This window comes from Meriones unguiculatus, chromosome 9, assembly GCF_030254825.1.
Source record: "Meriones unguiculatus strain TT.TT164.6M chromosome 9, Bangor_MerUng_6.1, whole genome shotgun sequence".
Lineage (NCBI taxonomy): Eukaryota > Metazoa > Chordata > Mammalia > Rodentia > Muridae > Meriones > Meriones unguiculatus.
The window spans coordinates 27,702,501-27,729,009 of record NC_083357.1 but is presented as its reverse complement, the minus strand read 5'-3'; the positions used below and the strand labels follow the sequence as shown (position 1 = coordinate 27,729,009).

General features: G+C 42.8%; 1 protein-coding gene across 12 annotated transcripts in view; it reads left to right on the top strand.

Moving 5' to 3' along the window:
• The window catches only part of Cadps (calcium dependent secretion activator), a 452,771-nt gene that overhangs the window by 221,646 nt on the left and 204,616 nt on the right, over positions 1 to 26,509 (top strand). For all 12 annotated transcript variants that reach the window (XM_060390975.1, XM_060390971.1, XM_060390969.1 and 9 more), the window contains exon 6: positions 774 to 895. In XM_060390975.1, the coding sequence (XP_060246958.1) occupies positions 774 to 895 (122 nt within the window). The remainder of the gene's footprint in view (positions 1 to 773; positions 896 to 26,509) is intronic.

Genomic DNA, 26,509 nt, shown 5'->3' with positions numbered 1-26,509 from the left:
GTGTATCTTAGTGCAGCCTTGCTTATCTTACTATCAAGAGAAAAACTAATTCACAAGCTGTGCTTCTACCAAGTGCTGACCTATAAGCAGGATATTTTTAAAGAAAAGTAGGAGAAAGTCTTCTGTTTCTATTTGCTTAGCATGAAATGGGTAGCTCAGTTCACCTTACCTGTCTGACCCAGCAAACATCTGAATTATAAAATCTTGCTGAACCTGGTGGGATCATAGCTGAGCCAGACCTATAATCCTGGCAGAATTTCAAACTCAAGGGCTGGGCTACATAGCAAGTATAAGATTAGCCTGGGCAACTGAGTGAGACCCTGTCAAGAAAGAGAGCCAGCAAGGAAAGAAAAACAAAGGGAGGGGAGGAAGAAAAGGGGGCAGGAGGAAGAAGGAAGAAAGAAAGAGACATGGAAAGAAGTAGAGACTGGGAGATTAAAAAATGAAAAAGAAGCATAAGAAAGAAGGGAAGGTGAGGAGGAGAGAGGACTAGGGGTGTATCTCATTTGAATTGCTTACTTAAGGGTGTGTTCTGCCCTGCACGCAATTGACTCTACTGCAGAGTGAGGGAATGAATCACATGGTTTCATCTAAAAGACAATATGCTACATTGGAAGCAACCACATGCCTGGAAGGCCCCTGAGCAGCTACCAAAGCCTAACAAAATCTGTCATCTACCCATTGGCTTTTACTGCAGCATCTCCTCTGTCTTCCTGTGGGTGATACTGCCTCTGGCACTGCTGTTAAATCCACCTTACATGATTCTCTTTCAGGTGGTGATCATGGAAGTTCAAGGCCTTAAATCCTTGGCTCCGAATCGAATTGTGTATTGCACAATGGAGGTGGAGGGTGGAGAGAAACTGCAGACTGATCAAGCAGAGGCTTCTAAGCCAACGTGAGTAGACTTTCTCCGTGGTTGATCTCACAGGGGTTGCTTTTGATTTTATTTGTGCCAACTCCCAAAGAAAGATCTGTTTACCCGGATCCATACCTTCTTGTCAAACAAGGTGACTTGACTCCATTTTTTAAAACAGAATTTCATGTAGCTCAGGCTGGCCTCAAACTCACTCAGTAGCCAAGGATGACCTTGTGTTTATGATCCTCCTGCTTTCAGTTCCTAACCCTGGGATTGCAAGACTCTGTTGCCTGATTCATGGAGCGCTGGGGGTCAAACTCAGGACTTCATACACAGGAGGCAGGCATTCTACCAGCTGAGGTACATCCTCAGCCTTGATACTATTTCTATTTAGTAGCTATGACATGGATCCCAGTTCCTTTAAAACTAAAAAAAGGGGGGGGGTTGAAGTAATAGTCCTGTTTCTGCAGCCTTTAGCCACATATCACTGTGTGTGTGCAAAGCATGCTTGTACAGTGGAATGGAAAATGGTCATTGCTCCAATCTTAGGCTGCTCACAGTTTAGAGGGGCATCAGTCACTAATGTGTATTTATAAAAAACAGTCATGTTTGCCTACTTCATGTGGGGTTTCTACATCTTTAGATTCGACCAGCTGTGGATTGAATTTTTTGCCAAAAAAAAAAAGGAAAATTTGACAGGCATTAACTTTAATCCCAGTAATCAGGAGCAGAGGCAGGCAGATCTCGATGAGTTCAAGGCCAGTCTAGTCTACATAGCAAGCATAGCCACTTTCAGGAAATTCAGAATTACATATAGAAACCCTGTCTTAAAAAAGCAAAAACAAAAACAAACAAACAAGGGGATATTATATGGGCACAGATTGTGTATAGAGTTGTCAAAACTCTCTAAACTTGACAGCAGTTGTTTCCAGAGTACTTCATACCAGATACCTGTGACCTACCGTGATTCCAAGCCTATGAAAGGATTACAGACGTTATTTTTAAGTATTTTGTGGTTTACTCTAAAGACTCAAACATCAGTGGGTATCTATGTAGGGTAGAGAATGTCAGAACCCATATCCCATGTGTACTGAGGGACAAATGCAGCGATAAATTGAGGGAAAGATGGCCTGAGAGGAGATGCCAGTGGGACATGAGCCAGCCTCTGAATAGGTCTTTCTTAGGATGCATGAGACATCTGCTCTGATACTGTAAAGCACCATGGGAGTGAAGTGCTCATGAATAGTGCTGTGGTTAGCAATGGCCCTGTGGCAAAGAGGAACACATATGAAGCTCCAGTGTGGAGTTAGGGGAACAAGGAGCTTTCTAAGCTGGATGAGAGAACAAGTAGTGATGAAAAGACTACCTGAGACGGGCTTAGAAAGCATCTTCCAGCTGCAGTAGAGGGGCAGGAAGGGCCAGTTAGTTAGGGTGCTGGGGCAATGGCTGAAAGCACTGGATATTTATCTGTTTGGGTGAATAGACCTCTCAAGTCTCACAGAGCAGTGAGAGATGCTCCCTTCCCTCGGCACCACTGCCCCCATCCTGTGTTTTCCCGTCTCCATGATGCCTTAGAAGAATGAGCATCTTCATCTTCGTGGCCGGCATTAAGCCCTAAGAGTCATCAGAATGTAACCCTCCCCCAATCCTCCCCAGTGCATTAAGAGCTGTTTGGCAGGACATGAATAACTCACCAGGCTGTTCAAACAAAACAGTTCAAAGGAAGCACTGAATGTTTCCCTGGCTGAAGAAGGGCTGAGGGTATTGTGTGCCTTCAAGTGGTCCTTTGTATGAATAGGCAAGGCCTCAGATGTCCAGAAGTGTGGGGGGAAGTGGTTAATGAGCATTCAGGAGGAAACAGAGGCCAATGTGACTTGTTGCATGGTATGCCCGTCCTCCTTTGAAATCCTTGTTCCACGCTGACAATGACTGTAGTTTCTTTTTACTGCCTTTGATGAAAGCTGGTGTTTCTTCAAGTGCCTGATCTTTCTCAAGGCTGTTGTGCTATGCTCTTTCTAGAAGCTTTTTCACAATTTGTGTTACATGGTGGTGGGGAGAGCAGTGTGCCTAGGGACTTTGTACTGTTCCTGTCAAACTTTTTAAAGGAGGTACTCAGTATGGTGTTGCAAGAGAGGAAAAGAAGAAAGCTCTTTTTTTTTCCATCTGTTGTTCCACAGAGGATATTTTACTTCAGAGGTAACTTGTATTACTTTACTAGATGAAAAAGTCTCAATTGCCAAGGTAAATAATGAATACATTTTTATGACCATGTTAATATTTAAAACAAAATTTCATGATAATATTGAGTGTAAAATGCTTATGTTTGTGTTAGGGTACACCTGAAATAATGATCTACTCACATCTGTAGAGGTTATGGCATCCTCTACATAAACTCCTCACATCAAAATGTGCTTTTGTACCCAAGGGATGCTCTTTTGGGCCACCTTTCATTAGAGAATATTACAAGCCCCTCACAGAGGGTATATTGATTTGTTTAATACACACAGCATACAAGCTTCTTCATCAAGCTCAAGTCTAACAAACTTCTAGGAGTTACTTAGTGTGTTGTGTTAAGTATCTCAAGATAAATTTGTGTCTAGAAGGAAGAGCATGTCACGATCAACTTGTAATGTCTGCCATGAGAAAGGAAGGGGTGTGATGCTTCGAGGTAGCCATATCTACAGTGCTGACGACATATACCGAGAGCCTGAGATCTGTTAACGCTTGCGTTTCTTCCTGTGAGACAAGTATTCTTTCATCCTTCCCTCGTCCGCCTTCTAAATGCAGTTATTTTCCTAGAGATCTTCTTTACCTCTTCTCTCATTACAGTTTAAGGCTGACAGGCCTCCTCTGCTTTTGTCTACTTTTGCCTAGAAAGATAAATGTCCTTGTTTGTGCAGCTCTGCATTCTTCCTGCCTCTTTCATTTGGACTTACTTAGGATCTTCCATCATTTCCTTCTTTTGAAGCTTTTATTTCCTCTTCATCTCCTCCCTGTCATTTGTGCTTGCAATTTTCCCCACTGCTGATCTCTGTGTTACTTCTGGCATTTGATTTTAGTTATCCTAAAAGATATCTTCCATTAGCTAGTCACCCTGCCTAGGGTAGCCCTACTGGTGCTGGAGCTTTGGAATATTGTTTTGTTATATCCAGCTGTTGCCCATGTCTCATCTACATGTTTTAGTTTGGGAAAACCAAAATCCTATTCAAGCCCTTCCTGTTATTCATAGATTTTTACCTTTGTAGCTACTAAATATCAGCCAGTAACTGCACAGTATATCTTGCTTATCACATGTCTACAAAGAATTTGTCTTTTGTCTTTTTTTCTCCCCAACTATAGTTACAAATTCAGGAGGACTTTACATAACTCACTTTATCCCACAATATGCTCTCTGTATAGTATATGCAAGACGAGCAGCTTCTCCTTTTCCACTTCCTCACCTGCCCACTCCTGAACAAGGAGGTAATTTTAATTCAGTGCTAGAAAGTCTTTGGCACAGCCTCAGATCTGAGGTTCAGAACCCCCTACAGCAGAAAGAGCAGTTGGCATTTCCTCTGCTCCATCTTCCTGTAATTCCTCTTCTTCATGGTGACTGGTGCTGTTATCTTTTTGCCAACAAGGAAATGAGTTTCCCTTTTTGGAGAAATATGTTAATATTTCAAGGCTGAATTAATGTAAAGAAAATGCATTGAGGGTATAATAACACAGATGGCACCTGGATAGGCTAAGAGGCGATAATGTTGACAGGGTTGAATGTGGAGGTGTAGAGATGCAGGCCGGGAAGCTGGCTTGCAAACCACTCTAACTTGGAAAAAAAAATAAGAAAGAAACATGACATTTCCCTGAGTAGATGATATTGTCCTAAATCACTCATTCCTGGGATTTTTGCACACTGTAAGTTTCTGCTCTAAAGTAGCATGTGTGACTTGAGAAGGTTAAATACTGGAGCATTTAAATAATTTTTCTGCAGAAGAACGTTTGAATAATAGCCCAGTGTTTTTCTCTCTCTTACCCGAAGCCATACTCCTCTGAACAAAACCCAAGATTCCACTTGGCAAGTTCATAACCCCTCAGCAAGCCACAAAGTGTAGACTCCATTGTTCCCATGGATCAGACTCTTTTCTGCCATTTCCAAGAGACTGGGAAGATCAAGTGTCTTGGCTGAGAAATCTTGCTGTAGTGCTAGTCTCTTTCCATGGCACCTCTCTGCCGAGAATGTATTTAAAAACAAGAGAAAGTGCAGTGATTTTCTATACCATTATTGTTATGTGAAGTATATTCTGTGTCCCAATGGCACAACACAAGAAGTCAGGCCCTCATGGCCAGGTTAAACAAAGCGGGGGAGTTCTGCTGAGTCACCTACAGAGTGAGCCTGCATAAACCAGTTATTTCTTCCCCTCGTTTGCCTCATGCATCATTTTCTCCACATAGCATTGCCCTTCTGATTTTAACCAAATGTTTTGTGTCCGGAGCCTGGGAATGGCTTGAGTGTCTTTCCCACTGGGTTTGACTGAAATGTGAATTGGAGAGTATGGTGAGGTGGGTATCTGCCCTTCCTCCGTGAACTCTTTGAAGCACATATACCCAGCTTTGGGATGTTGCCACCCTAATCAAGGGCGTTAGTGATAAGCATAAGAACAGTGTAAAAGAGAATAGCAGATTATAACCTGTGTCCCTAAAGGAACAAAGAAGCTTCCTTAGTAGTTCAGTGAGAGTACAGATTACTCAGGTCCCCAATGAAGCCCCGTGAATTGTAGAATATTTATACTAATACCCAAAGAATGAGAAAGGAAAAGTCAGAGTCACGGGAAAAGCATTCCAAGAAGAGGAAAGAGAGAGTGCAAAGGCTTTGCAACAGGAAATTGTCATCTGAAAGGAAAACAATGGCAGTAGACATTGGCAACCTCCCTAAGGAAAGCCTAGAGAACACAGCAGGGACAGACAAGTTGGGGTCTGCTAAGCCACAGGAAGAAAGGCTTATTCCAAGGCTCTGGAGAAAGCATGGGGAGATTTTAGGCCATGGAGTAGATGATTTGATTGCTATCTTAAGACTTAGAATATATGAAAAATCAGAGTAAACCTAGACTCACAAATATGGTGGTTTGAAAATATGTAGTAAGCAGGTACTTCTGGAGGCATTGGCATTAAAATGAGGAGTCATACATGATTGTTAGGATCAGAGCTTGTACCCTGGAAGCCCTAGTGAGGTGTGCTCTCCACCTGTCCTCAGTAGGGCAACCAAATAGTGAAAAGCAAGAAAAAAGAGTTATTCAATGCGGCCATACTGGGAAGAAGGACAAAGAGACCCAATGACCCCTGTGTCCATTTTTGTGTTCCCGATATGAGGCCAGAGTTATGTGTAACTAAACAGTCCTGGTCATTTTCTGAGTTCCAGCCTCTGCAAGATGGTCTGACCTGTCAGAACTATATGAACTCTTCCTGGAAAACAACCTCCTTGTCTGGCTGGAGCTAGTGTTCATCTCCTTTCTTCTCCCAGCATGAGATTTCCAGGAAAATTCTAATTTCTTCAGGACCATTGTTTCAGTAGCTGATAGCCTGGGGGTTTGGTGGGGGGGATGAGGGGGAGGATGAAAGTGTTTCTAGAATTCATCATGTCTGCCAAGATGGGTAGAAAAAGTAGTTTTAATTCAGAACATGGCTGTTTTGGCAAAAGATCACAACCAAAGACCTTCTAGGCTAAACTATGAACATGCCTTTAATCCAGGAGGCAGAGGGAAGCAGATCTGAGTTCAAGGCCAGCCTGGCATAGAGCAAGTTTCAGGTAAAGAAAAGCTTAGGTCCAGGTGTGGAGGTACATGCCTTTAATCCCAAACAGTGAAGGGAAAGTTTGTAGAAGCAAGCACCCATGTTTGAAAGTGATGCCTGAGTGGCAGAAATAGAGATGAATCAGAGAAAGATTTGACAGAATAGGCTATGCCCAACTCTCATGAGAAGTGAGGGAAAAGGGAAGCTACTTAAGGGGTAATGCAGAAAGAAGAGGCAGTTTTACCGGGACAATAAGAGAGAGACAGGTTGTAGAGAGAGAACAATCTAAACATAAATGAAGACAGAATGAACCAGAGAATGGGAAGGAGCCAGAAGAGTAGAAAAGATTGTTAGAGTTAGTTTGAGGCCAAGCAGAGCAAATTAGGGCCAGATTGAATAAGTTAGCTGGGAGAGGAACAACTGAGTAGAACCAGCTAGCTATAAGCTCAGAAAGAATAACAAAGAGTGAGCTTATTAAGCAGCAAGTCTCAGAGGCTGAAAACATTCTAGGCCTGGGTTAGATTGCATGGAGACTAGAACCTTCCAGGACTGGGCCTAGGTTAGCAGACAGAGGCAGTAAGGACCAGACAACAATTGAAGGAGGAGAATGTAAGTTTCTTTTACAAGAAGCTCACCTTTGGGGATGTAGAGACATCAGCAAAGCAAACAGGAAAATGTGGGTTGGGATATAATGACCAATTATCCAGGTGGCCCTGTCGCTTTTGAGGACTTGAGTCTCTCCTGTGGAAAAAGAGACAAGGTCTCCTGAGAGCAGCTTCTTTCCTGCCTGCTTGTCCATTCCCCATGCCTGCACACTCCTGCAGACATTCATCTGGAAGGTTCCCTGCAACAGGGCCTAGGCAGCATTCCTATCGGTTTTCTTTCAGAGATAAAGCTTAGCGAAATTTTAGAGTTAATTAAATCACAAATGGCAAAAGACAACATTGACCTATAAATTTATTCTGTCAGACTCCCCCAAGACATTTGGGTTCAAAAGCAGTAAAATGATAAGCACCGCTGAGGACGCTCAGACACTGTCCTGCATGCCAAGCCAGAGGCCCAGAGGTTTACAGAACAGTTTGTGTGTCGGCTGAAAGGGCAAGGTTAGCTGACTGGGGAAACAACCAATGAACCTAGAGATGCAGGAAGGATCGTGTGCTAAGAACAGGCTTTCAGCAGGAGACTCTAGAGTTGGCCTCTGGTCCGTCAGCAGTCACCCACCTGGTCATCAACTGGACATTACACCTCCCAGCTTCCCCAAGTCCTGAGAAGCAGTGCTGCATGTCCCTCCCACCTCAGCTACTCTGTGGTTCTCCATTGGAAGGAGCCTCAGTGAGGGAGCATAATGAGAGCTCATAGGACCTTCAGCTAAGACTGGATGATCAAAAAGTAGATGGATGTGGTGGTCAGATGTTGAAATACCCTCTGAATGTGGAAAACAATATGCAAACTCCAATTCTATGAACACTTTAATAGAGAGTAGATGGACAGCTAAGGATGCTTTGTAAATTTCTGTCATTTAATAATCAGAAATAGCATAGGAAGGAATGCTGTGGAGTTATCTACCTGTAATACAGAGATTCAGGGCAGAAACTCTATCCCAGTGGGTCTCAACCTTCCTAACGCCATTCCTCATTTTGTGGTCACCCCAACTATAAAAATTATTTTGTATATTGTTGCTACTTCATAAAACTTGCTATTGTTGTGAGTCATAATATAAATATTGTGTTGTCCGAATGGTCTTAGTCAATCCCCATAAAAGGGGTGTATGACCCTTTCCAATGGGGTCATGGGCCACAGGTTGAGAACCGCTGCTCTAACCCCTCATTCGTAATAAGACAAGAAGCATGTGCTGTCCATTCAACAGGGAATGAAACAACATGCTGACTGCCATGAACAAGGACACAGAGTCAGGAGTCACAGAGGCACATTCCTACCTCAGCCATGTGACCTTGGGCCAACAGCCTAACTCTTTGTGCCTTACCTTCTATAATCATGAAAATTAATTAACATTCTTTAAACACAGCCAATTTCATAGACGTCATCTTGCCATTACAATCTTGGCTTTAATCTTGGGTTTCAAGGGAGAGAGGAGATGGAAGTAAAGGTGGCCTATGTCTAAGATAGTAATTATTAATTTTGATTCAGTCCATTCTACTGGCTAGGTGCCAGGCGAAGACTTTCAAGGTAGAGCTATAACCATTTGTTGATGGAAACACTGAGATCCACTGAGGTTATGTGAGTTAATCAAAATGGCATGGATAATAAACAGGTGAGCTAAAAAACAAACAGGGAAAATAGCGATTTTAACTATCTTTTTCCTGGCCTTCCTAAAAAGCCAGGGAAGGCATTTCAATAGGATTGGGCATTTGGAAAGGCTCATGTCCTTTCCACGAGTTCAGCTGTTTTGCAGGGTAGAATGCTGCCGGTGTTTAAAAAGCAAGGATGCTGTTGTTCCTCACACAGCACAGGTGCTCCAGGTCACTGCATACAGCAGGTGTAACTCAGCACACAGCACCATTCCAGTCTTCAAAGATGGGCCACAGAATGGTACGACACCCAGTAAGCCCTTGGAAAGCCCTAAATACGATGAGTCCCACCGTCGTGAAATCATGACAGTCACAAATGCTCCACCATTCCTTTAAACCGCCATCAGGAACAAAGCTAGTAGGTGCCATCTGATCAAGAGACAGCCCTCACCTTAAGTCCTGCCTTCACCATTCACCAGCTTGGAGACCTTAGGCAAGTTCACGCGCCTCTCTTTTCTTCAGTTTCCCCATATTTGACAGGAGTGCAGCCTGCCTGTGGGACTGCTGAAACACTGTCAGGCTGTCTCAAACGTGCAAGCACCAACATATTGCAGCCTCCCAGGGAGTAGTTAATAGCAGTCCAAACCCCACTCTGGTGTTACTAAGTAGCACGGAATTATATTAAATCAGGGGGCTGGGGAGACGGCTCCATTGACAAGGTATTTGCTGTAAAACTCCAAGTTCATTCCCCAGCACCCATGGAAAAAGCGGGGCGCAGGTCACCAAAGATGATCTCAAAAGCTCGGAAGGTTGTTGCATGCAGATCCCAGGCGTTCACTGTCTAACCTGCCCTGGCAAATTGTGTCGGGTCCCATTAAAAGAGCCTGTCTCAAGAAGCTAGGCGGAGGCTCTCAACCACACCCAAGATTGATCCCTGACCTTCACACTCATGCACACACATGAATGCATGTGTATACTCATACACATGAACTCACACCAGTGAGGACATGTTTACACACAAGCACACACGCAGTTAGCTTATTCTGCCAAAGGAGAAATGAGCCCCATTGGCACAGAGCTTTTAGAGCAGTGGGGAGACTCTTAGCGTGGGTTGACCAAATGACACGGGAGTTGTACCTCAAAGGCAAGAGGAATCCACAGTACAACCCATGTCTTACTGCTGCACACTCTTGAGTCTCACACACCCATGACTGGGTCTTTACCTGCCCAAGTGTCCATCTTCCACTGATCAGAGCCAGCGTTTAAGAGGGATTAGAGTGCAAGCGGAGCTAGTTCTTTCTATGTATCCTATGCTGCTGCTGCGATTTGTTTCTCCTGTGCTGTGATCTAAAACTCGCCTTTCTATACTGATGCTGATGAGAGTGGGGCCTCTGAAGAAAACAGAACATCATGGCTGATGCCAATACTCTAAGTGTTTTGAGACTTCTGAGCCTTTTGTGCTTCAACCTTTAGGCCCTTCAGAGTTTCTTAGTTCCTTGGGGAGGCCTTAAAAGCTCTCATTCCATTTCCTTGCTTCCAGCTCAGAGTGCTTGGCACAGGTAGTCTGTCTTAGAGGGCAGCAGCTCAGGTACACTTAGAGGATAAATCTTCAGCTCTGCCATGAGAGCAATGTTTTGAGGGAAACAACCACTTGGTTCAGATCCTGCTTTTTCTCCTAATATTGTTGTATTAAGTGAGTTGTTGAATCCTTCTGAAACTCAGTTTCTTCCCTTACAAAACAAGGCTAATGGCGCTGGCACCAGAGGCTGGCTGGTAAGAGCTTGAATGTGATGACTAAGCAAAGCAACTTGTGTAAACATGAAATGCTAGCCTTTACCATCATCATCATCATCATCATCATCATCATCATCAGTGGACCCAGAATATGAAGACAGTTAACACAGGATATCAACTGGTTGTCTCTCAACCAAATGCCCTTTGGTTTTTCTTTCAACAGCAGTTTATATGTAAATTCTTTGGCTGTATTTATAAAATCTGTTTATGGGGTTACTTTCATATAAGCCCTGGCATAGAAAAATGGTCAATAAATCTTTATTGATAAAGAATAAAATCTCAATAGCAAATGTGGAAAGATGATGTGATAGCTGGACAGACATCCTCTTTTGAGGACCAGGGACCATTAAAACAGTATGGGGTCAATTTCACCACTTATGTGAGTGTTTACCCTCCACAGGGACAAGAAAGGCAAGAAAAGAAACATGTTTGTCTGAAAAGCGTTGGGCTTGGATGAGGGATGCTTCATGATTCTGGGTTTTTCTACTATTCCCAGTCCTAGTTGTTGAAACCAGGGCCTTGTACATCTTCGAAGGTGCCCTGTCACTGAGCTGCTTTTCTTGATTAAGACAACATCTCACCAACTTGCCCTATCTGTCCTCGGATTTCACTCTGAGGTCACAGTCAGCCTTGAACTTGAGATCCTCCAATCTCTATCTACCAAGTAGTTGGAATTTCAACGCATCATACTCAGCCCAGCCTCACATTTCAAGTAAGAAATACTTACACAGTTGCACCAAAGAATAACCAGATACAGCATAAACTAAGTCTGAAAATCTATAAATAATCTTGATCCTTAACTATAATATAACAAAATAATCAACTTTTTCTTGTTTTGGAAATCTGTCTTCTTTTTTAAAAAATTTATTGATTTATTCACTTTACACTCCATCCATAGCCCCATACACCCGTCCTTCCTCTCCTCCTGATAACACCCTCCCTCCCTTTTCCCCTTTTCCGTACTTGCCTGTCCCTCAGAAAAGGGCAGCCCCCTACCACCAACAACCCACCCCAAATACATCAATTCATATGAGGACTGAACTCATCCTTTTCCCTGTGGCCTGGCAAGGCAGCCCACCAAGGGGAAGTGATCGAAAAGCAAGCAACAGAGTTCACGTCAGAGACAGCGCCAGCTCTCCTTATTAGGGCACCCACACGAAGACCAAGCTGCCCATTGTTTACATCTGTGTAGAGGACCTAAATCCAGTTCATGCATAATGCTTTGTTGGTGCTTTATTTTCTGCAAGGCCCCCCACCATCCCAGCCCTGTTTAATTAGCTATATTGATCTCCTTGTGGAGTTCAGTCACCCTCCAGGTCCTTCTATTCTTCCCCCCATTCTTCCACAAGGCTCCCCATGCTCCACCTAATGTTTGGCTGTGAGTCTCAGCATCTGTTTCCATCTGAAATTTGTCTTCTTAATAGAGAAAGAAAAAATTACAAAGGGAATGTTTGTTTTTACTTTATGCAGAGCATAATAAAGTTGCAGTATCATAATCTGAGGCCTCATTAAAGAAGAATAATTAGGTTCAGGAGACTAATCTCACAGAGTGATTTTCCACTGTGATCCCTCAGTCTGATATGGCAGTGTTATCAGCCAGTCTGATCTCATGGTAGAATCTTTCAGGTGTGATTTCCCAGTCTGACTTCTTAGATCCACCCTTCAAGAGCCACACCTTGCCTTCCTCTCTGTTGTGCTGACTCACACATCCTGTTTCTAAATCAAGAGCATCATTGGTTGATACTCTATTAGTCAAACTTAGTACAACATGGCCCCTAGAAAATGTATCTCTCTTACTTTCCTGTTTAAAAAGATCCCAAAGTAAAACAACCTCAGCCATTTCGACCCCTGAAAATGGGAGCCTCTGTAAGAGCTGGTCTATGCCTCTGTGGTCATTTGTAATCAGGACTCATACTGTGCACCTACTGACTTCACCATGGATGGTGTGAATCAGAGAGTAAATTGGGCTGTGGGAGAGGAGTACATGCTGATTTCACCAGTCTCTCCATTCAGCTGGTCCTTCATCCAGTGACGCACTGCATCTGAGTGTCCGCTCTCATACAGCACACCGTCCTAAAGGTGACACAGAGGATGAGAGGACACAGGCAAAAGTCCTGCCATCAGAATACCTACAATCAGTCTTACAGAGCATCCAGTAGACATAGCAACTTGAGTAGACTTTGACCCTCTTGTTCAGTCAAAATCAACCAGAAGACTATGGCTTCTGCCTTGCCTTTGGAAGGTCTAACAATCAAATGCTGTTTCAAGGTCATCTTTGAGCTAGTACATGCTCAGTGGTCATGTAATCATATAGAAAACCATTACAGCAATTTACAGGAGAATGCCTATAAGGAAGGTATATCATTCTGATTAATGTTAGTATCTGTATTTGCATGCTCAAATACAGATGAGCTTTCAAATGCATATTAGAGTCAAAATATCCTGTTTTTATTTCATGTGTTCTTCCAGCTTGTAGAACTACTAATATATGTATATATCTATTATCAAGAGATTAACATGTGTAATAACGTAAAAGATAATTTTCATCATAAAAAATTAGTAAGTAAGTAAAAAATATGTTAATTTGATAGCTTTAGGAAGAATATTACATCCATGTTCAGCAAAGAAATATTAATCAAATTTAAATAACACCAGGCAGAAAAGTAAAGATTAGAGGTTGTCACAGTTCTACTTTTTGTATACCTGCTTGACATGCTTGTGTTTATCTGTCACATTCACTGAGGAAGGCTCATCCCTACCCATTCTTATCCACAAAGAAGAAAAACATAACAATTTCCTGTTCACACAATGATTAGAAATTTCCAAAACTGGACAAAAGTGTGTCACTTCTCCATCAAGCCTCACTCAAAGCAAACATCTTTTTGCTGTCTGCCACAGAGACACCGTGGAAAATAGTCACCTTGTCATGCTGCATACATGTATTATCTCTATTTCTGTCTGTCATAGAGGTGTCACGGGTGCTGTTGATGATTAATATTTAATATTGGTGTATCTTTTAGTTAAACAGAAGCTATTCCTAAACCAGCTGTATACCCAAATCACCACACAGATACTAGGATTTATTTAACCTAGAGCACAATACCAGGCAATAGTTTCTCCATCCTAAACCTCCAAGCCCACATAGTTTCCTCCCATTCAGATTTTACACATTATAGTTTGTTTTAGTCATATCTTCAGTCCTGCTCATCCCTGCTCCTGGTTCCAAGTCCTCTCCTGCCAGCTCTGCTCTCAGACCCCTCCTACTTGCTTCTTTCTCCTCCCCTCTGGACCAGGATGTCCCACCCTATTCTCTCCATTGCATAGCATTGGCTGGTTGTTTTATTGAAAGTATATAGAATAAATGGTGGCATGTTTACACAAACTTGAGATAGGTGATGTGTAGAATAAACATCACAATGCAATGTCTTGATTGAAACCAGATAGTGGGGTGGAGAAATCAGCATTTGAATTAACAAGCATAAATTGTATACACACGATAAGGACATTATACCAACACATGGCAATACTCAGCTTGCTGTGTTACACACATGTACTGTCTCTATACTATGATAGTGAAAGTTTGCATTTCAGGGCCTGAGGAGATGGCTCATCCAGTCGAATTCTTGCCACACAACTACAAGACCTAAGTTTATTCCCCAGTATTCACTCACAAAGAAAAAAATAATAAAGCAGGCACTGTAGAGCATGCCTGTACTCTCTGAGATAAACAGGCAGAGAGAGGATGGTCCCTGGCATTCACTGGCTAGTCATTCTATTCAACCAGCAAGCTCCAAGATCAGTAAGAGAGTCTTTCTCAAAATAAATAAATAATATAGAGATAGACTGAAAAAAAAAATTATCCAGGCTTGACTTCTAGCTTCCACATGTGCACGCATGCCAGCACATTCATACGCACACACAGCAAAAGAAAAGTGTACGTGTCTATGCACATCAAATCTGGAAAAAAAAAACTTACATTTTGTGGCCCAACTGAAAATCCTAGGAAAAAAAGAAGCAAATACACCCAAGAGGAGCAGACAGCTGGAAATAATCAAACTCAGGGCTGAAATCAATCAATTAGAAACAAATAAAACTATTCAAAAAATCAATGAAACCAAGAGCTGGTTCTTTGAGAAAATCAACAAGATAGACAAACCTTTAGCCAAACTAACTAAAAGGCAGAGAGAAACTATCCAAATCAGCAAAATCAGAAATGAAAAGGGGGACATAACTACAGACACCAAGGAAATCCAAACAATTATTAGGTCGTACTACAAAAGCCTATATGCCACAAAATTCGAAAATCTAAAAGAAATGGACAATTTTCTTGTTAAATTCCATCTACCAAAATTAAGTCAAGATCAGGTAGAAAGATTGAATAGTCCTATATCCCCCAAGGAAATAGAAGGAGTCATCAACAGTCTCCCTTCCAAAAAAAGCCCTGGGCCAGATGGATTCAGCGCAGAATTCTACCAGACCTTCAAAGAAGTGCTAACTCCAATTCTCTCCAAACTATTCCTCAAAATAGAAACAGAAGGAACATTACCAAACTCATTCTATGCAGCCACAGTCACCTTGGTACCTAAACCACACAAAGACCCAACAAAAAAAGAGAATTTCAGACCTATCTCTCTTATGAACATTGATACAAAAATACTCAATAAAATACTTGCAAACCGAATCCAAGAACACATCAAAGATATCATCTACCATGACCAAGTAGGCTTCATCCCGGGCATGTAAGGGTGGTTCAACATATGGAAATACATCAATGTAATCCACCACATAAACAAACTGAAGGAGAAAAACCACATGATCATCTCCTTAGATGCCAAAAAAGCATTTGACAAAGTCCAACACCCATTCATATTTAAAGTCTTGGAGAGATCAGGGATACAAGGCACATACCTAAACATAGTAAAGGCAACATACAGCAAGCCTATAGCCAACATCAAACTCAATGGAGAGAAACTTAAATCAATCCCACTGAAATCAGGGACAAGACAAGGCTGTCCACTCTCTCCATATCTCTTCAACATAGTACTTGAAGTCCTAGCTAAAGCAATATGACAACTAAAGGAGATCAAAGGGATACAAATCGGAAAGGAAGACAGCAAAGTATCACTATTCGCAGGTGATATGATACTATACATGAGTGACCCCAAAAATTCAACCAAAGAACTCCTACAGCTGATAAACACCTTCAGCAAAGTGGCTGGATACAAAATCAACTCAAAAAAATCAGAAGCCCTCCTGTATACCAAAGACAAAAGGGTTGAGAAAGAAATCAGGGAAACAACACCCTTCATTCACAATAGCCACTAATAACATAAAGTACCTTGGGGTGACACTAACCAAGCATGTGAAAGACTTGTTTGAAAAAAACTTTAAGTCTCTGAAGAAAGAAATGGAAGAAAATATCAGAAGATGGAAAGATCTCCCGTGCTCATGGATTGGTAGGATTAACATTGTGAAAATGGCCATCCTGCCAAAAGGAATCTACAGATTCAATGCAATTCCCATCAAAATACCAACTCAATTCTTCACAGACCTTCTCAGCTTCATATGGAGAAACAAAAAACCCAGAATCTCCAAAATGATCCTGTACAACAATAGATCATCTGGAGGTATCTCCATCCCCGATCTCAAGCTGTACTACAGAGCAACAGTAATAAAAACTGCATGGTATTAGCATAAGAACAGAAAAGAGGATCAATGGAACTGAATAGAAGTCCCAGAAATAAACCCACACACCTATGAATACTTGATTTTTGAGAAAGAAGCAAAAACTATTCAATGGAAAAAAGACAGCATCTTCAACAAATGGTGCTGGTCCAACTGGATGTCGACATGCAGAAAAATGAAAATAGATCCATATTTATCACCCTGCAGAAAACTAAAGTCAAGTGGATCAAAGACCTCAACATAAAACCAGATACTCTAAATTGGTTAGAAGAAAAAGTGGGGAAGAGCCTAGAATTCATTGGCATAGGAGACAACTTCCTGACCAGAACACCAACAGCACAGGCTCTACGAGCAACAATCAATAAATGGGATCTCATGAAACTGAAAAGCTTCTATAAAGCAAAAGACACTGTCGTCAGAACAAAACAATAGCCTACAGACTGGGAAAGGATCTTCACCAACCCTATATCTGACAGAGGGCTGATATCCAGAATATATACAGAACTAAAGAAGTTAAAAAATCAATAAATCAAGTAATCCAATTAAAAAATGGGGTATGGAGCTAAACAGAGAATTCTCTGTAGAGGAATATAGAATGGCAGAGAAACACTTAAAGAGATGCTCAACATCTTTAGCCATCAGGAAGATGCAAATCAAAACAGCCCTGAAATTTCACTTTACACCCATCAAAATGGCTAAAATCAAAAACTCAAATGACAACACATGCTGGAAATGTTGTGAAGAAAGGGGAACCATCCTCCATTGCTGGTGGGAATGTAAACTGGTACAACCACTTTGTCAATCAATCTCGTGCTTTCTCAGACAATTAGGAATAGTGCTACCTCAAGATCTAGCTATAGCACTCCTAGGCATATATCCAAAAGAAGCTCAAGCACAGAACAAGGACATTTGCTCAACCATGTTTATAGCAGCTTTCTTTGTAATAGCCAGAACATGGAAACAACCCAGATGTCCCTCAACAGAGGAATGGATACAGAAATTGTGGTATTTTTATACAATGGAATACTACTCAGCAATCAAAAATGAGGAAATCATGAAATTTGCAGGCAAATGGTGGGATCTAGAAAAGATCATTCTGAGTGAGGTATCCCAGAAAGAGGAAGACACACATGGTATATACTCACTTATATAGACCTATAAGATATGATAATCATAATGAAATCTATACACCTAAAGAAGATAAACAAGAAAGAGGACACAGGGTAAGATGATCAACCCTCACTTAGAAAGATAAATGTGATGTGCATTGGATGTAGGAGAAAACAAGTAACAGAACAGGAGCCTACTGCAGAGGGCCTCTGAAAGACTCTACCTAGCAGTGTATCAGAGCAGATACTAAGACTCATAACCAAATCTTCGGCAGAGTGCAGGGAATCATATGAAAGAAAGGGGAGTAGTATGACGTGGAAAGGATAGGAGCTCCACAAGTACCAAATATATCTGGGCACAGGAGTCTTTTCTGAGACTGACACTCCACCAAGGACCATGTATGGATATAACCTAGAACCTCTGCTCAGATGTAGCCCGTGGTAGCTCAGTAACCAATTGGTTTCCCATAGTAAGGGGAACAGGGACTATTTCTGACAGGAACTCAATGGCAGGCTCTTTGACCTCTCCACCCCCAAAGGGAGGAGCAGTCCTTCTAGGCCACAGAGGAGGACTTTGCAGACAGTCCTGAAGATACCTGATAAAACAGTGTCAGATTAAAGGGGAGGAGGTCCCCCCATCAGTGGACTTGGAAAGGGGCAGGGAGAAGATGAGGGAGGGAGGGTGGGATTGGGAGGGAATGAGGGAGTGGGATATAGCTGGGATACAGAGTTAATAAAATGTAACTAATAATAAAAATGAAAATTAAAAAATAAAAAACTTACATTTTGACTATTTTAATGATGAAATGGAAGACTTAGATTGTTGATAATTTCATTCTATTTTTATATCCTTAGAAATTTGTTGAGGACACTAATTGTCATCTTTAGCCACATATCTGTTTTCAATCCTTGGCCATTTAGCCAAAATATGGTGCAGGATGAAGTAAAGACTGTTACTCCATGGAGATTGGCCAGAGAGGAAAGAAGCTGTCTGAATTTAGGAAGTCAGAAAGTATCCCAAAGGTGGGGCTACTGGAGTTAAAATAACACAAGAAGAGAACAGTGATGAGGAGAACAGGTACCAAAGGAATGATCACACAATCAGCAAATAGGTGCTAAAAGAGAGCTTTGGGATTTTGAAAGGTAGAAGAAAAGCTAGTTTGGATAGTAGGCAGTGAAGGACCACTGAGGAGTGTGAGGCAGCAAAACTGGCCAGAACCAGACTCACAGAGTCAGGCAGGGGTCACAGAAAGAAGTTTTGGGTTTAGTTCAAGAATATCCATCCTGAATTCACCTACTTAAAACTTCCTTCTAGAAGGCTATGGCCTCCTAGTGAGAATGGTAGCAACCACAGTGACAGAGGCATGAGAAGAACAGTTTCAGAATACGTCGGAGCACAGAGGTGACCCTGACCTCAGCTCACCGCTCTTAAAAGCATAGCACCAAGCACTGAGCAACCTACACTGAGCTGCACCTGGCTCTCTTGAACATTTTCGCCACGGTAGCCACCAAGCTCTTCCTCATGCAGCCCTTGCACTTCCACGGTGCAATGCCCTCATCGTGTGGATGACCTTGAGTGAGGTGAAGTCAGCTCTAGTCTCTTACAGCCTTGTAGGTAGGTAGCGGGTGCTCAGTCGGTTTCTCCATTGGAGTCTTTTTATCCTACCCCCTCAAAGAGTGCTGCTCAGCCCCACCAAACATCCGCAGAGATGTCACTTACCGAGTGGTACATGCTGACATGTGTAATCCTGACACCAACCTCAGAGAGAGAATAGGCACGCTCTCTCGCCCTGCATGGCTTCATTTCCTACTTGGCTTGTAAGGCAGATCATAGTGGGCCTAAAGGGCTGCCTGATGCCAATAGAGGCATTAATGAGAAAGGGTTTCGAGAAACAACCTGCACTGTATCCAGTTCCACCCAAAGGAGATGCTCTCTGAAGGGAATGCCGCAGCTGCTCCTGGGGTCTAACATTTAATTACATGCAAGTCAGTTGAGCTGGGCTCCAGCTTTACAGTGGAATTGGACCTACAATTTGTCTAACAGCTGCAACTGTGAAGAATCTGAAGGAAAGCAAGAAATGTGTATTTTATACACACACTTCAAATAACATGTATTTGTAAACTGCTCCGTGTAAGTAGCATGCTTGGTGTTCACATTAGCCTAGGTTTAAAAAAATATTATTCGATGTTATGTTTCTTAATCAAATATGTTCATAGTTTGGTTGTACGAAGTAGGGAAAATATAAAGAGAATTAAACATCACTCATCATCTCCATATCCAGCAAGCATCACTATCAATATTTGATGATGTTTTCCAGTTTGCTCTGCTGTATCTATGGCTGTGTCCGTGTTTTATGCACCCAGAGGTGCATCCATAGCAGACAATGTTGTACTGGAACCCCTTACATTCAGCTGTGGTGGTGAATTCGCATGAACTCACAGGGAAGTTAATACTCCTTCATGCTTAAGGCCATTAACTAACTCCTCCTGGCTTATCCTGGACTTTCTAGACTGAGCTCTGAGAGCATGGCACCTTAGGAAAAACTAGAGACATTTGGTGACTTTATTTGAATGAACATAGCCGGCCATCCTCCAATATCTCATATCCTGAGGGGGAAGGCCGTGTGTGGCTGACAAGTGCTTGCTGAAATTGGTTTTACCTCAGTCTCCTCAGCCTCTGCAGTCAGGAGTCTGTCTTTGTGTCTGGCGACCTCAGAGAAATCATTGCTGCTTTCAAATTTGGGTCTGGAATTAAGATGTGGTCCAGCTGTTTGTGTACAAACACCAGGCAAACCGTTGAGCTCAGACAAAGGTCATCCCTGGCCTCTCTGCACAAGCTCAGTTTGCTCCATTTGTCAGAGAGCTGCCTGATTAGAGTTAGTGTGTTAGCAGCAGAGCGACACTTCATGGAGCTAAGCACACAGAGCTTGTTTGAACATGGAGGCAAAGGCAATTAATGCCCTGCTTATATTTGTGTAGAATCTCAGGTAGAAACGGGAGAAAAGGCTGGTTGTGGATTAAAATATATGAGCAACACTGCATGGGAGATAAATATGACGTTGTGGATAATCTCCAGCATCCTCACAATCACAGTCTAAGTCTTTTATAAAATAGGGCATTCAGGGCCTAAGACAGCTTAGTAGAGAGACATTTGCTGCCAAGCCTGATGCTCCGAGATTCTGAATCTTGATCATCTCTGTTGGGTCAGGTGAAGTAGGCTGCCGAACAAGTCCTATGACTGAGATTCATTCAAGTGAGCTTAATTACAGTAAAGAAAGATCACCCACCAACTGCATTACCCATCCCTCAACTTTTCTCACCACCATACGTATTTTGTAGATAGAGAAAAAATGTTATGTGTATAAATTTATGTACTGAGAAGCACATATGTGTATATGTCTGTATAATTTGTATAATTTTCTCTTTTCTTTTGGCTTTTAATTATGTTTTCTTTTGAGATACTAAGAACCTGACCTATAAGAGAAATATTCTGGCCTTTAAGTATTAGCTTTTAGACACTCTAAATAGAAAGGTGCAGAAGAGGTGCGGAATGAGGGGGTGGGGGTGGCCCACGTGCAATCCCGAACTGGGGAGGAGGAGACAGGGATCCCAGGCGAGCTGGACAAGTGAGCTAACTGATTCAGTGGGAGCTTTGGGCTCAGCAAGAGAACCTGCCCTGTGTGCTAGTGAGAAAAGATCATTAAATTAATGGTTTCAGAATAATAGCCAGCGTGGCAGGATGCTGAAATTAGGGGAGGGTCTTCCTTGACAGTGACTTGTCAGGGAAAGGCCCCTAAGAGGTGACTTCAAGTTGTCAAAGTCTGATGCTCAGGAGAGAGCATGGTCAAGCAAGAGGAAGGAGCAAGCTCACAGGCCCAAAGTCGAGTCAGTTGGTCATGTTCACGGACAGAAAGGGTGACTGTATCCTGAGTCTCTGAGCAAAGAGGAAGTGAAAGATGAAAGTAGCAGCCACCAACCATGTCATACACGCCTGTGCACCGTGGGAGGGCCTTGTTTTCATCTCAGTGATACTAGGAAGGCCACAGGGAACCAAACTGCTGAATGCATTACAGCCCCTGGGGGGGGGGGGGTGGCGGAGAAGCAGAATGCTGAGCGGTTCTGCCATATTCTCATTCAGAGTTCAGTGACAGCTGCCACTGTGTTTTTAGAAACCAAACACATAGGTTATGCTTTTAGCCTTAGAAAGGATCATTATTCTGAAACAGGAGACAGCATGAATGAGCTTCAAAACACTGCACCAAGCAAGAGCAGCCAGATGCACTACCACCTGCTGAGTGAATCCACAAGAACACGCAAGTCCACGGAGACAGGAGCTGTGTGGTTGCCTGGAATGGCAAGTGGGATTTGCCCTCAAACAGGCTCAAGAGGCATTTGGCGGTTTGGGGCGAGGGTCATGTTCTAACAGTGGAGCCGAACAATGGCTGCACAGTTCTGTAACCCTAGCAAAAGAACAGAGGGTTCTAGACTTAAGATTGATGGGTTTACGGCATCAATTACACCCCAGTAAGGCATATCTTTAAACCTCTTGGAAGAAGAGTTCCACATACGTGTGTTCCTAAAAGAATGGACTCGGGACATGAGAGACGACCGCTGTCATCCAAGCAAGATGCGATAGGGCTTCCGAGGGGAGGAACTGAAGAGCAGACATGTGGTTCAGGGAATGACACAGAAGCGCTCGCGACTGAGTGTGAGGTGCAAGTGGAAAGGAGTGAGTCTTAGAAGGAGAGGGAAAGCGGTTAGCAGGGGTTAAGCCACCCGTCAGCTGTAAAGTCAGTTCCCAGGTTATAGTCACGTGACTCCACAGCTGGCAAACCAGCATCAGCAGCCAGGATAACACTAATAATTACACACTAGATTTTACACACGAGGAGGGAGAGAAGGAGGAGGAGGGAGAAGAAGAGGAAGAAAGAAAGGATTGAACATTTAAGCTTGAGCACTCTGCCTATAAGGATTTCTAATTCTTCCAGCAGCTTCTGAGGTGTTTTGTAGCTAGAGGGCAATTGTGATGGCTCATAGGTACAGTCACATCTAATCTTCACATGAATATCTGTGTTATGGACTGAGCCAGGGGCTACAGCTACAGAGATACAAGCTGGAGTAGACCTATGCTCCTCTACATCCGTTCACATCTAGGAGTTTCTTCCCAATCTGGTTGTACCCATGCAAGCAAATGTCACCCTTCTAAAGTTTCTCCTGGTTTGTAAATCTAAACAGAGAAGGGAAAACATGCTGCTTCACCTATAATAAAAACAAAATGTTTTGACAGTACAACCATGAAACTGCAGAACTGCAAAATCTTCCCTAGGGCAGAGCAGAGAAGGGCAATGTCCCTTGGTTTGTGAGCATCTTACTTATCCTGAGGCTCTCAGGTAAATTCATATGGCAATTTGAGGTAAAGATGTTTGAGACCTCAAATAGAGCCGGCTCCTGGGAGCAAAAGATCCCCTTTCTTCCCATTGCTTTTCAAAGTATGGGTACTGATTCAATTTGAGTAAGAGAGACTGAGCAGGAATGCATGCTCAAATGATTTCCAGTGATCAAAATCTAATACCCAAAATACTCACAAACTGATGTCTCCTGACCGGATAGATTGTTTGAACAACTGCTTGGCTGATGAGCATAAGTAATTGCATGGAAACACTCATTACATCCTGTATCACCTTGTCACTTAAAAGAAAAACGTCAAAAATTGGTCTGCTTTAAAGAGGTGCAGCTTGTCCTGAGAGCTTTGCTCTATTTGTTAGTTTCTGCATTTACAGCAACAATAGAGTTAATGTTTTACAGCCCCAACTTTGAGATTTCAGTTTAGTAAACAGACTATAAAGTAGGTCTTATTTGCTTTCTAACAAATAAGGCAGAACAGCTTGCCCACAGGGATTTAAGTCATAATTTACATTTAAGTTTATTTTTATAGACAGACCATAAGCACAGTTTGCAAAGCTGGATAAAACCAAAGCACTCGAAAATTGAAAGAGAGATTTATTTTCCCCCTTAAAATTATGCTCAGTTGTAATTTGAAACTAACTGTTTTAATTATACAGAATAATTGGATTAGGTAGAGGTTTGCATAATTTGTCAGAATTGAAATATGACAGGTAATGTCAAAAACAGATTGCACACACACACACATGCCACGTGCCCACACGCATGCACACATACCACACATACACTCACACAGAAACACACGTTCACGCACAACACAAACACACCAGACAGAAAGAAAAACAGAAATGATTCAGAGGAATTAAGAACTTAACATTATGTAAGAATTAATCCTCAGATATACATGTTAATGATGAGATTTCATAGAAAAAGCTATTCCAAATACAGCTTTGAGCGGGATGAGGGGAGATCGGCCCGGGAGACCCCCCCTTTTCAAATCCGTCAGGTCTTGAACGTTCACTACAGACAAGTGTGCTGGCTGCATTTCCTCAAAACTTCTGTGACTTTGGGCCATCATCCTTTCATGCCTATGAACACTGTGTTGGGACTTTAAGTATTTTATAGTTTTCTTTATCTTTGTTGGTGGTGGAGTGTGTGCGTGTGTGTAGAGAGAGAGTTGTGTACTAGGCATGAACTAAATCCCCAGGGTCTAAGTTTTATCTCAGTCTCCCTTTATTTTTAACATTTTGTTTGGAGATAGGGTCCAGCCATGTGTTAAGCTTGTGATCCTCCTGCGTCAGCCTCCTTGGAGCTGGGATTATCAGCCTGCTCCACTAGGCCAGCTTGTTGTCATCTTAGGTTAAATATTACAGGCTCCAGCTGTTCTAGCCAACGGTAAATGAAGTAACCATGAAGTGACCATGACCAGTAGAAACAAATGATGATACAAATTCTATGTTGAATCCGTTCTTCTCCAAACTCCAAAAGGCTGCCCTCTTTGTAAATGAATATATATCACTTTTAGATGCTCATCTCACTCACTGAGACTCTTGCTGGGTAATTTTAAGAAAGGAGAGAAAGCCTCTGTGGGACCCGTGCTTGTGCTACGCAAAGGCCCTTTCAGGAGTAATACTGTGACAAACATGGAGCTCAACTAGACTCTCAACATCTCTGGCTTATTCATTCTCCTGGAGAACTGTTTTTTAGATTGTTCTATGATTTACTTTCCTCTTGTGAACCTTTGTAGGCCAGCTCATAGAGTGAAGTAGATAAGCAGAGGACATGGGTAGCCACTATAGAACGTGGAATTCAAGACAAAGAAAGGAAACCTTTTCTTTCACGGTAGGCTTTGCCTTCAGTTGTGTGAAGCAGCCGCTCATGTGAGCATGCCTTCCTGAGGGGAAGACCAAGGAAAGAATTTTAGTTGTGTGTGCGTACATGAGCATTTTATTACAGCCTTCGGAGAATCAGATAATAACTACCAAAGCACTTAACTAGCCACATAGTTTGAGGGTTTGTTTTTGTTTTTGTTTGAAGCAAGCTCTCATATGACCCAGACTGGCTTTGAACTTGCCATGTAGCCCAGGATGTCCTTCTTGACTTCCTCCCTTACCTCTCTAGTACTGAGAATTCTAGAATGTGCTACCGTACCCCATTTGGTTTTTGTTTTGTTTTGTTTTGTTTTGTGTGTGCGTGTGCTTTTATTTGGTTACAGTTTTTTTAATTTTAATTTTTACTTTTTTCACAATTTATTCATCATATATCCCAATTGAAGCCCCTCCCTCAACTCCTTCCAGTCCCTCTTCCCCTCACCCGCTTCTCCTACTCCACTGAAAGGGGGAGTTTTCTTCCTCTGCCATCTGCCCATAGCTTCTCAAGTCTCATCAGGACTGCCTGGATCCTCTTCCTCTGTGGCCTGGCAAGGCTGCATCAGGGGTGAGTGATCAAAGAGCAGGCAATCGAATGGCAGAGGCAGCCCCTGCTCCCCTTACTCGGGAACCCACATGGAGACTGACCTGTGCCATACAATGTGTACAATATGAAGATCAAATCAAGAGCTTTGAACAGGCTAGGCAAATAATTTACCAACTAAACTATATAACCAATCCCGAGCCACAATTAAAAAAAAAATAGTAACTCAATCAATTTCAAAAAAAAGTTTCTCCAATGTACAACTCATGACAAAGGTGAACTAAGATGGTTAGCGGATATGTGATTACTCATGGAGGAGGGAGTCTGTGTGTTCTTCCTGGATCTAAAGTAGTAAGCATTCCATTCTGAGGAGAGCTACAGGGTTTCCTCTGTGGAGAAAACCGAAAATTACAACAGGAGGAGGTACTGGAAATGGCCCCTGCTCTGAGCTCGAAGTCCTCTCAAGTGCAGAGTGGGTGGGAAGGGCATTCCCGCAGAATCAGTTACCAAAACCTCCTGTGTCTGAAGTGCCAGCCTATGCCAAAAACAATAGTTCTAAAAAGGAATAAGAGGAGAATGAGGAAAAAAAATGCCTGTAACTATGTACTGCCTCTAGGAGAGAAAATTAGAGCTTTGAAAATGAAACCCAGAGAAGAAACATCATCGGGTATGTTTGGGACATGACACCTGGTGACAGCAGGCCCCTGCACTGCAGGATCGTGACCTGGTACCAGTGGCTTCCTGTTTCCATAGGACCCAGCTCCCGTAGACCCAGCTCACCTTTTTCTAGAGTGAGAATCAGACTGGCTCGTCCTGTGTTAGGTCCTTGCCCCCGAATTAGACAGGTATGCTCACGATGGCAAACTCATGTCTCTCCCATTACGGTGCCTGGAGGCCAGCCCACACGAGTGCATCACTGCATAGAGGCAGGGAGAGAGGCAGGGAGAGAGGCAGGGCTGAGAAGGGACTGCCCTGGTCCATGGGCTGCATCACCTCTACCTGAAGCAGCCGTGAACAGGCAGCGGAAGTCATTCATTTTCTGTTCACTGGAATGGACACCATGAAGTGTAGGAAGGGCTTTATCATAGTTCAAGGGCACAGTTCACCACAGTCGGGAGGCAGGGAGAGGTGGGCACAGCTTCTCGGCTCCCACCCTCCCTCCTTTTTATCCAGCCTGGGACTCCAGCCCGTATATAGTGGAGGAGTCTCTGCGAAAACCCCTCCTAGACTTATAC